This window comes from Cebus imitator, unplaced genomic scaffold (genome assembly GCF_001604975.1).
Source record: "Cebus imitator isolate Cc_AM_T3 unplaced genomic scaffold, Cebus_imitator-1.0 Scaffold140, whole genome shotgun sequence".
Taxonomy (NCBI): domain Eukaryota; kingdom Metazoa; phylum Chordata; class Mammalia; order Primates; family Cebidae; genus Cebus; species Cebus imitator.
The window spans coordinates 3,396,358-3,407,803 of NW_016107455.1; the positions used below are offsets into that span (position 1 = coordinate 3,396,358).

At 41.3% G+C, this 11,446-nt stretch overlaps 1 protein-coding gene across 9 annotated transcripts in view; it reads left to right on the forward strand.

Moving 5' to 3' along the window:
- Positions 1-8,324, forward strand: part of RHOT1 (ras homolog family member T1) — a 72,016-nt gene extending 63,692 nt beyond the window's left edge. For 4 of the 9 annotated variants that reach the window (XM_017542080.2, XM_017542082.2, XM_017542084.2 and 1 more), the window contains one exon: positions 7,208-8,324. In XM_017542080.2, coding sequence (XP_017397569.1) covers positions 7,208-7,325 — 118 coding nt within the window. In that variant the 3' untranslated portion in view covers positions 7,326-8,324. Of the gene's footprint in view, positions 1-5,007; positions 5,152-7,207 lie in introns of all 9 variants that reach the window. The other 5 variants (XM_017542078.2, XM_017542079.2, XM_037743339.1 and 2 more) reach the window with 3 other exon arrangements.
- Positions 8,325-11,446: the final 3,122 nt, after the last annotated feature.

Sequence of the window (11,446 nt, forward strand, 5' to 3'; positions counted from 1 at the left end):
TGTGCGTGTGCGTGCGCGTGCGTGTGTGTGTTTTTTGAGACGGAGTCTTACGCTGTCACCCAGGCTGGAGTGCAGTGGTGCGATCTCGGCTCACTGCAACCTCTGCCTCCTAGGTTCAAGCAATTCTCCTGTCTCGGCCTCCCAAGTAGCTGGGACCACAGGCATATGCCACCATGTCTGGCTAATTTTTACATTTTTAGTAGACACAGGGTTTCGCCATGTTGGCCAGGCTGGTCTTGAACTCCAGACCTTGTGATCTGCCTGCCTTGGCGTCCCAAAGTGCTGGGATTACAAGCGTGAGCCACCACACCCAGCCTAATTTTTGTGTTTTTAGTAGAAACGGGATTTCGCTCTGTTGATCAGGCTGGTCTCTGACCTTGTGAGCTACCGCACCCTATCTTTTTTTTCTTTTTTTTTTTTTGTATTTTTAGTAGAAATGGGGTTTCACCATGTTGGCAAGCCTGGTCTAGTAGTTCTGACTTCAGGTGATCCACCCACCTCGGTCTCCCAAAGTGCTGGGATTATAGGCTTGAGTCACTACGCACGGCCAGTTTTGGCAGACTTTAATTAATTAATTTATTTTAGAGATGGGGTCTTGCTTTTTTGCCCAGGCTGGAGTGCAGTGGTGTGATCAACTCACTGCCTCTATGAACTCAGCTCATGGGCTCCTTCCTCAGCCTCCCTAGTAGCTGGACTACAGGCACACACCACTGTGCCCAGGTAATTTTTAAATTTATTTTTTAAAGAAAGCTTTTGCCCAGGCTGTTGTAGACTTTTAGATCTCTGTATAGTTTTTATGTCTCAGATATGAACAGATTATAAAAAAATTTTCAACTGGAGTATTTTTAAATACCTTATTTGGGAATAACTAGAATGGATTGAATTCCCTGAGACCCTTCAGAATTTTATACCTTATATTGCTAAATATTGCAATTGACAACATTTCCTTTATTTATTGTTGGTTATATACATTGGGCCAATAAAGACTTGGGGTTTTTTGTGTTTTTGTTTTGGTTTTGAGACAGAGTCTCTATCACCCAGGCTGTAGTGCAGTGGCATAATCATAGCTCACTGCAGACTGAAGGTCCTGGGCTTGAGCATTCCTCCCACCTCAGCCTCCCAAGTAGCTAAGACAGGCACGCACCTCCATGTCTGGCTAATTAAAAAAAAAAAATTGTAGAAACAAGATCTATGTTGCTCAGGCTGGTCTTGAACTCCCGGCCTCAAGCAGTTCTCCAGCTTCAGCCCCCCAAAGATCTGGGATTACAGTATTAGCCCCTGTGCCCAGCCAGATCGGTTTTCATATTCAGCATAAGTGGCAGAATTAATTAAAAACATTTTGTTTGCCTTTGCACTAAAGATATTCAGTGCACAGGTACACTGGAATTTTGGCCAGTCTGCATATGCTTTGTGTGACTTCACACAGTTATTCATTTAACCCTTTATTACCTGAATTTTGCAACGTTTTTTTCTTTCTGCATTATTAAGTAGCAGCCTTAATAAAACTCAAGTCCAGATGTATTGGTTGGCTCCTACACCTGTGTCAAGGAGAACTTGATGTCTGATACATTTATGGGCCTTCAGCACTTCTAAGCCAGAAAGCCAACATCCCGGACCCAGGAATTTTCACCTAAGAGCTTGAGAGCTCAGAAAACTGTGAATGGTTAGTTAAGGTTGTGTTCATCACTTAGTCATTATTTCTCATGTTCTAAACAGAGATACTGCTTAACTAAGTGATCTTACTCCACATAGAGTAGGAAAATTTGGTGATTTTGGTATATCACCAGGTTAGAAAAAACCCTTCATACATAGGCACACATATACATTTTTGACCTTGTAACATTTAATTCTGGAAAGTCTGTCTTAAGGAAAACATCCTAAATAATGGAGAAAAATGTTACATAGAAAGTCTTTTTTTTTTTTTTGTAGTCACAAATTAGTGGAGATAGCCAGGTTGAGCATGGTGGCTCATGCCTATAATCCTAGCACTTTGGAAGGCTGAGCCAGGAGGATCACTGAAGGCCAGGAGTTCAAGACTATCCTGTGCAACATAGCAAGACCCCATCTCTACAAGAAAACTGAAAATTAGCCAGGCCTGTTGGCACATACCTGTAGTCACAGCTACTTAACGTGGCCGAGGCAGGAAGATCACTTGGGCTTAGGTGTTCAAGGCTGCAGTGAACTAGGATTGTACCACTGCACTCCAGCCTAGGTGACAGAGCAAGATGCTGTTTCTGAAAAATAAAATAATAAAAGGAGATAGCCAGCAGTCAGAGAATAGAATATGATCCAGCTATTTAGAATGTTTCCATAATTGATGAAAAAGTTCATACATTATAACAAGTGTAAAAAATATGTAGAATTATACACACGTTGTATTTGCAGCTGTGTAAAAAATACATAGAAAAAGTCTAAAAAGGGCCAAGCACAGTGGCTCATGCCTGTAATCCCACCACTTTGGGAGGCTGAGCTGGGTGGATCACTGGAGGTCAGGAGATCGCGAGACCATCCTGACCAACGTGATGAAAACCCCTTCTCTACTAAAAATACAAAAATTAGCTGGACGTGGTGGCACACACCTGTACTCCCAGGCTACTTGGGAGGCTGAGGCTGGAGAATCGCTTGAACCAGGAAGGTGGAGGCTGCAGTGAGCCAAGATCGAGCCACTGTACTCCAGCCTGGTAAGAGAGTGAGAGTCCGTCTGTCTCAAAAAAAAAAAGAAAAGAAAAGAAAAGAAAAAAGAAGCCAGAATCTTTATGAAACTGTTACTTGCCTGTATTTGAGAACTGAAACAACAAACATGAATCAGTTTTTGATACTTACAGAATACATGTGAGAGCACACTATACTCTATTCAGGTGGTGTCAGTTAAGCAGTGAAGTGTACCCTCCATTATAAATGCTTTCTCTCTTGTAAATAGAGCTTGATAGTGCAGCTTTTTGTTTCATTTTGTTTTGTTTTAATAGAGTCTTGCTTTGTCACCCAGGCTGGAGTGCAGTGGTGCGATCTCAGCTCACTGCAACCTCCGCCTCCTGGGTTCAAGTAATTCTCCTGCCTCAGCCTCCCAAGTAGCTGGGATTACAGGCACCTGCCACCACACCCAGCTAATTTTGAATATTTTTTTCGTTTTTTTGGAGATGGAGTCTTGCTCTGTTGCCAGGCTGGAGTGCAGTGGTGCAATCTTGGCTCACCGCAACCTCCACCTCCTGGGTTCAAGTGATTCTACCTCAGCCTCCCAAGTACCAGGACTACAGGTGCACACCACCATGCCCAGCTAATTTTTGTATTTCTTTTTAGTAGAGATGGGGTTTCATCATGTTGGCCAGGATAGTCTCCGTCTCTTGACCTCCTGATCTACCCGCTTCAGCTTCCCAAAGTGCTGGGATTACAGGCATAAGCCACCGTGCCCGGCCTAATTTTGTATTTTTAGTAGAGATGGGATTTCACCATGTTGGCCAGGCTGGTCTCAAACTCCTGACCTCTGGTGATCTGCTGCCTTGGCCTCCCAAAGTGCTGGGACTATAGGTGTGAGCCACTGCTCCTGGCCAGTAGGTGGTAAAGGTGTAAAATAGTTCTGTTAAGTAACTTTCCATGTCTAAAAGTGTCTTAAACAGTGACTGTAACATTGATGGATCCATTGAAATACATTTTATGACTTAATAGTTACCTTAAGTTCTAAACTAGCTGTATCTTGAACTTGAAATGCAAAAGAAAACTAAGCAATAAAGTCAATCAGAATATATTATTTCATGAATAATACTTTCTTAAAACATAAGGGAGACCAGCCTGTCGTTCCAGCAGTTAGAGAGGCTAAGGTGGAAGGATTGCGTGAGCTCAAGAGCAGCCTAGACAACATGGTGAGACATCATCTCTATCAGCAGACAAACAAAAAACCATAAGGGAGCTATGTGAAACAGATATCCATATTTTAAGACTATTTACGAGAAATCATTTTGACTGATTTTAATGCAATTATGACTAGCTTAGGGCCTAATCCTTTTTTCCTCCTAAGTTAAAAAATTAATGTAAAAATTTAAAAATAAAATAACAAACCTCTCAGGCCAGGCGCAGTAGCTCATGTCTGTAATCCCAGAACTTTGGCAGGCCGAGGCGAGCAGATCATCTGAGGTCAGGAGTTCGAGACTAGCCTGACCAACATGGAGGAAACCCCATCTCTATTAAAAATACAAAGTTAGCCAGGCAGCATTGCGGGCTCCTATAATCCCAGCTACGCAGGAGGCTGAGGCAGGAGAATCACTTGAGCCCAGAAAGCGGAGGTTGCAGTAAGCCAAGGTCACATCATTGCACTTCAGCCTGGGCAACAAGAGTGAAACTCCGTCTCAAAAAATAAATTAATTAAAATTAAAAAAAAAAATCTCCATCATTGAAGATGCATGATAATCACAGGGAGACCAAAGATGAAGAGAAACCTCTAATGCATCTTAAGCCTATGCTCTCAATTTACATTCTACACATCTGCATTGACCTGGAGTTGTAAACTTCTGTTACTCTCATCATAGGTCCACGGTGGTCTATGAGTTTGGGATGTTGGACTCAATTTTTTCACAGACATATATTTGTAGTTTTTGATAATCCAAAGTAATAATCTGTAAACTTCATGACCAATTAGTTGTTAACTTCATTTCTGATGAATACTTATGGTTACTACATGTTGTCAAGTACTGCTTATGGTATTGGTTTGAAGGCCTTAGTATTTCAGATGTACCAAGATCAGCCTCAGAGAGATGTTTAGAGAGTGTCTATAACAGCTTTAGGTTTCCTTGTCTGTGTGTGTGTGTGTGAAAAGAGTATATACAGATAGATTTTTTTGAAGTTTGGCAATTTGCTATGGAATACATTTATTTTAAATATAGAAAACATGAGATCCATCATATAGGGTGGCAACTCAATTTATGTGTGGGATGCATAATTGAGAGATGTTATTTTTGAGTTCCCTTTTTTGTGAGCTCTGCTATGAACTGCAAATTGTGTGCATGTGTGTAAAAGGTTAAGAGCCCGGGTAGCTGAGTGGGGTGCCATGCTGTTAGCAGACGAAGAAGGCAGTATTACTCACCAGGTGCACGCTGTCCGCTCTGTAGAAGATTCCATCTTCATGGAGTCATCTCATGGTCCACTTTTTCGTGAAGCCAGGTAACATTTCCAATGGGTTGGCCTCGTTGGAGGTTTTCTAGCTTGGAAAACCTAAGCATTCTCTTCCCCCAACCCTTTTTTTTTTTTTTTTTTTTTTAAAATAAAACACTGTCTGTTGGAAAAACTAACTTGCAAGCTGGAATGAACCTGCGATATCACTTTGCTTTGTAAGAAATAATTATGTGAGGAGTGTTTTTTGTTTTTTTTTTTAATAGAAACTGGTGAGGATGAGAATTGGAGTATTGCGTCTTTGTTGTGGTGTTAAGCATGGAGCACTCTGGCTTGTGTTGTAGACTTTTGTTTCTAGGGATGTACAGAATCTATTTTGTGATAACTAATCTGTTCACTTTGACTGTTACTGAGGCAGAGTAGTTTTGTGCAATTTGAATTTGTGGTTCTTTTTTTTTTTTGAGACAGAGTCTCACTCTATCGCCAGGCGCCAGGCTGGAGTGCAGTGGTACAATCTCGGCTCACTGCAACCTCCGCCTCCCGGGTTCAAGCAATTCTCCTGCCTCAGCCTCCCAAGTACCTGGGATTACAGGCACACGCCACCACACCCAGCTAATTTTTGTATTTTTAGTAGAGACGGGGTTTCACCATGTTGGCCAGGATGGTCTCGATCTCTTGACCTGGTGATCCGCCCACCTTGGCCTCCGAAAATGCTGGGATTACAGGCTTGAGCCACCATACCTGGCCGAATTTGTGGCTCTTAACTCTTTTGCGTATGTCAGTGCCTTGGTCTTTTAATGATACCTGATTTTTGCTTCAAATCTGTTTGTTTAACTTAGTTATAAAAGAACCTAAACTAGACCAGACAGTCTCTTTAAGCTCTTAATTTTGTAAATTTTCTTTTCTTTTTTCTTTTTTTTTTGAGACAGAGTTTCTGTTGCCCATGCTTGAGTGCAGTGGCACCATGTAAGCTCACTGCAACCTCCGCCTCCTGGGGTCCAGCAATTCTCCTGCCTCAGCTTCCCGAGTAGCTGGGATTACAGGTGCCCACTACCACGTCCGGCTAATTTTTATAGTAGAGATGGGGTTTTACTGTGTTGGCCAGGCTGGTCTCGAACTCCTGACCTCAGGTGATCCACCTGCCTCGGCCTCCCAAAGTGCTGGGATTACAGGCATGAGCCACCTCGCCCGGCCATTTTTGTGTGTTTTCTACATCATCTCAATTGTGTTCACTTAATTAAGACTTCAGTGACATTTAAATAAAATGTTTCGACGTTTGCTTTAGAGCTTTATCCTCTTCATGGTAAGCTGTCATACTTGAGACTCTTGAGGGTGCTTAGCAGTGTTATTAACTGAGCATGCTCACAACTCAGTTTGTGGTACAGGCTGTCCCTGTTCTTGTCATGCATACTATGGCTTCTTTTATGTCATTGCCTTTCAACCCATCATGTTACATTATGTCCTTTAGTTGGTACCATTATCACTGCCTGTCTAACTAACACCAGGGATTGTTTTTTTTTTCTCTTTAATTAGCAGTAACCAAATTAATGCAAACTGGTAAATTTTCCCCTCCCCCTTCCTTTATTTTATTTTATTGTAAATTTTTATGAGGCTCAGTATTTCCAAAGTTGACTTTAATCATTTCTCTTACAAAAGTATTATCACTTGTCACTTAACTGCTTACAAAATAGCTTTCAGATCTTGGGGATAGGAGATTACACATTATTTAAACATGAATGCGACCCTCAAAATTGTGAAAACACTGCCTTAATTCTCATTTTGAAGGACCTTGATGGTACTACAAAGCGCTAAATTGATTTGTCTAATTTCTTTATTTCCCGTGTGAAGAAAACGTTTACAAATTTAGACGTCTACTCCACATAGTACCTATTTGTCTTTATTGGTGTCTACATTATGTCATTTTCTTAATGATTATCTAAGCGATTATATGCATGGCTATATTGATCAATGTTTTTGATAAGCATTACTGTATGCAATTAGCTTGACAAGTGTGCTAATACTTCCCTAAAAGTAGACTGCTAAATAACTGGTATAGGGTTTTCATGCTAATCATGTTTTAAATAATAATTATATTTTCTGACTACAGGCACGTGACACAAGCTGACCTCAAGAGCTCCACGTTTTGGCTTCGAGCAAGTTTTGGTGCTACTGTTTTTGCAGTTTTGGGCTTTGCAATGTACAAAGCATTATTGAAACAGCGATGATATAAAAAGAAATACTGGCCCTACCAAAAACAAATACTTTTATGTACATTCTGAATGCTTTAAGTTCTGCTAGAAATATTGAGATATTTATACATGCAGAGTTACTTTATTAATATTTGTAATTCATGCATAAGAGTATTTTAATGATAGTTGTAACTGCAGTATTGGCTAGCATATGGAAAGAAAATAGCTAACAGCCAAACTAAAATGGCTAAATTCCAGAGGCCAAAAGGGAATATTTTGTAAATATATGTACATATTCAGGCAAGATATGGTCTCCCAAGCTGAGTTCTAGAAATGATGTTTCTAGACATTTCTAAATGGTATTGTTAGTGCTCACTTGGCTCACCCTCCTAGGTTTAAATTAGCCCAGAGACTGTATTTACTCATGGATCAACTTTATTTATTTCACATTTACTCAGAGAGATCCTTTGGGTTCTATAAGGACTTAAGGCACAATTTGCCATTCTCTCTCCGTTTTTAAAAACATACAAGCCAGTGTCAGCTTACCAACATGACTTTTTTTCAGTCACTTGTGGTAGGCCAGCCTTGAAGCCATCGCACAGTCTAGAAAATTGTATAGCTGAGTGTGCAGCTCACCTTTAAGGATGAAGTGAGGTAAAAGCAATTCGCAGAGACGTTATCTATGTGATTATGTTGCTTCTTTTGTCAGTATATTGAATTTTATAGCCCTTTCAATGAAATGAGAAAAAACAATTTGTATATTACCAATGTTTTTAGTTTAAATAAAGAGTCACCCTTACTACTGTTGAATTTTCCTCCCAAGTGTAAATCATTCTATAATGGCTGTGTCTATTATAGTATATTACAGTAACTGCATGTGTCACAAAGTGTTCTATATCAGGATAGTTTAACCTAGAGGCAGTAATTTTTTAAATGATAAAATAAATCTAATGAATATAAACTCTCATGATAAACCTATTTTTTCCATCATCAACCTTTTCAAGTATTTAAATAAATAACTGCTATGTACTGTGATCTTGAGTTTTTTTGTCTTCTAAAGTAAATATTTCTGTACAGATATGAGTGAAGTCCTCTGGTTTCTGTCTCTCATATTGAAAATTATTGTATGTAAAAAGAACCCTCGGCTGCGCGTGGAGGCCCACAACTGTAATCTCAGAACTTTAGGAGGCCAAGGTAGGCAGATCACCTGAGGTCAGGAGTTCAAGACTAGCCTGACCAACATGGTGAAACTCCATTTCTACTAAATACAAAAAATTAGCTGGCCATGGTGGCACATGCTTGTAAACCCAGCTACTTGGGAAGCAGAGGCAGGAGAATTGCTTGCACCCGGGAGACAGAGGTTGCAGTGAGCTGAGCTTGCACCATTGCATTCTAGCCTGGGCAACAAGAGTGAAACTGTCTCAAAATTAAAAAAAAAAAAAAAATACTTAGCTGGACATGGTGCCTCGCGCCTTTAATCTCAAAACTTTGGGAGGCTGAATCGGGCCAATCACTTGAGGTCAAGAGTTCAAGACCAGCCTGGCCAACATGGCAAACCCCATCTCCATTAAAAATAAGTTAGTCAGGCGTGTTGGCGAACGCCTGTGATCTCAGCTACTCAGGAGGCTGAGGCAGAAGAATCCCTTGAACCTAGGAGGCAGAGGTTGCAGTGAGCCAAGATCTTACCACCACTCCACCTGGGCAACAGAGCAAGACTCCATCTCAAAAAAAATAATAATAAATAGGAAAAGTCAAGTGTGATTTATATGTGTAAGAGGAAATTTACTTAAAAGTTGCAGAGGAATCTATTCTGGTAAAAGACCAATTGTTTTCCCCTACACATGCCTGATTAATGTGTTCCTGCAATTGTTTGCATGTTTATTTTCTCCTTTAACATGATTTTTCCTCATTGTCATTCTGAGGGATTTTTTTTTTTTTAAGACAGAGCCTCACTCTGTCACCCAGACTGGAGTTCAGTGGCACCATCTTGGCTCATTGCAACCGCCACCTCCTGGGTTCAAGCAATTTTCCTGCCTCAGCATCCTGAGTAACTGGGATTACCGGCACCTGCCACCCCACCCAGCAAACTTTTTTGTATTTTTAGTAGAGACGGGGTTTTCTTGGCCAGGCTGATCTTGAACTTCTGATCTCGAGATCCACCCGCCTCAGCCTCCCAAAGTGTTGGGATTACAGGCGTGAGCCACCACGCCCGACCCTGAGGGACATTTTCTTACAAGATCACATTTCCTGAGCAGTAACAGTATAACTTACTAGCTATAAGCTTGCACAATAACATATACCGTATTTACTTGCATACTTCCCCATCTCTCCCTCCCCACATTTCCATTCTAAACTTGAAAGAAAGGAAGATTAAGCAAAATGCTGGTGACACTTCATTTTTTCTTTTTTTTTTTTTAATAAGACAAGGTCTCACTCCTTTGCTCAGGCAGGAGTGCAGTGGCACAATCATAGCTCACTGTATCCTTGAACTCCTGGGCTCAAGTGATCATCCCACCTCAGCCTCCCAAAGTACTGGAATTACAGGTGTGAGGCACCACACCCTGGCCTGACTCTTCATTTTTATTAATTTCTGAGAATTTCTCACTTACCAAATTTATGTCAGTTGTATAGCTTGCAATGACAGTTAATGTTTTCCATGTTCTTTTCTAGTTTGTCTGAAATACTGCTTTAAATGAACATGCTTTATAGATTGTTGTGTTTGTGAGAAACGGAGGAAATAAGCTAGCTTACCAAGAGTTAATGAGTGGTGTGTTTGTATATGTAGATATTCCATCTTTTCGTTTGGAGCTTTAATTTCTTTGGTTCAGAAGGCAGGAGGCAGCTGCCCTGTCTTGCTCTGGGCACACCCCCTTGCTAAGCTAGCCCCTTTCCTTGCCTGTGAATCATTCCAGGTAGGGTGGATTAGTAGTGGGAATGCTCACTGTTTTCTCTTCTTTAACCTACAGGCACATATGGAGTTTTTCTTTCTTTTCGAGACAGAGTTTTGCTCTGTTGCCAGGGCTGGAGTGCAGGGGTGTAATCACAGTTCACTGAAGCCTTGACCTTGTGCGCGTAAGCGATCCTCCCTCCTCAGCCTCCAAGTAGCTGGGAACTACAGGCATGTGCCACCACACCTAATTTTTTTTAAAAATGACTTTAGTAGAGATGAGGTCTCACTATGTTGCCCAGGCTGGTCTTGAGCTCCAGAGCTCAAGTGATCCTCCCACCTCAGCCTCCCAAAGTGCTGGGATTATAGGTATGAGCCACTGGGCCTGGCCTATTTTTCTTTATTTTGCATCCTCTTTAGAGACTAGTGAATGTGAGAAAATGTGTGAACACAAGAAGAGGCTTTTTCTGGCTTTTACAATTTGCTCAGGAGATACAAGCTTTAAGAGTACAAAGGAGAAATGAAGAAAATGGGAATTTGGGAGTCAAAAGGAGAGCTTTCACTTTACACCAGTTGCATTGTCTTTTTTTTGAGACAGAGTCTTTCTCTGTCGCCCAGGCTAGAGTGCTGTGGCATGATCGTGACTCCCAAGTAGCCGGGACTATAGGCACCCACCACCATGCTCGGTTAATCTTTTATTTTTATTTTTAGTAGAGAGAGAGTTTCACCATGTTGACCAGGCTGGTCTCAGACTCGTGGCCTCAGGTGATTCCCCTGTCTCCCCAAAGCATTGTCTTTTAAATGGACAGTTCTGAGGCTGCTTGCTGTAGTGCCTTAATGAATAATAAGGCAGTTTGAAGGTTCGTACATAGTCCTAGCATAATGTAGTAGCTTAGCCTTACTTAGAACATCAGGGATCTGTTGCTTCTTGCTATTAAGGTCTTTCTCTTTCACATTTGACCAAAAAATGAGTAATTTCCCACGTTGTTGGCACTCATGATGCTATGGTAGGAGTGGGCTCTGATGTTAGGAATTTGGGGAGCACATGACCATTCTGAAATGGCCTATGAAAGAGGTAGGAAGACTTTGGATATCAGTGAATATCTGCACATCACCTGCCAGGGGCAGGCACCAAATAAGAAATATACTGATGAGGCCAGGTGCAGTGGCTCAAGCCTGTAATCCCAGCACTTTGGGAGGCCAAGGCAGGCAGATCATTTCAGGTCAAGAGTTTGAGACCAGCCTGACCAACATGGTGAAATGCCATCTC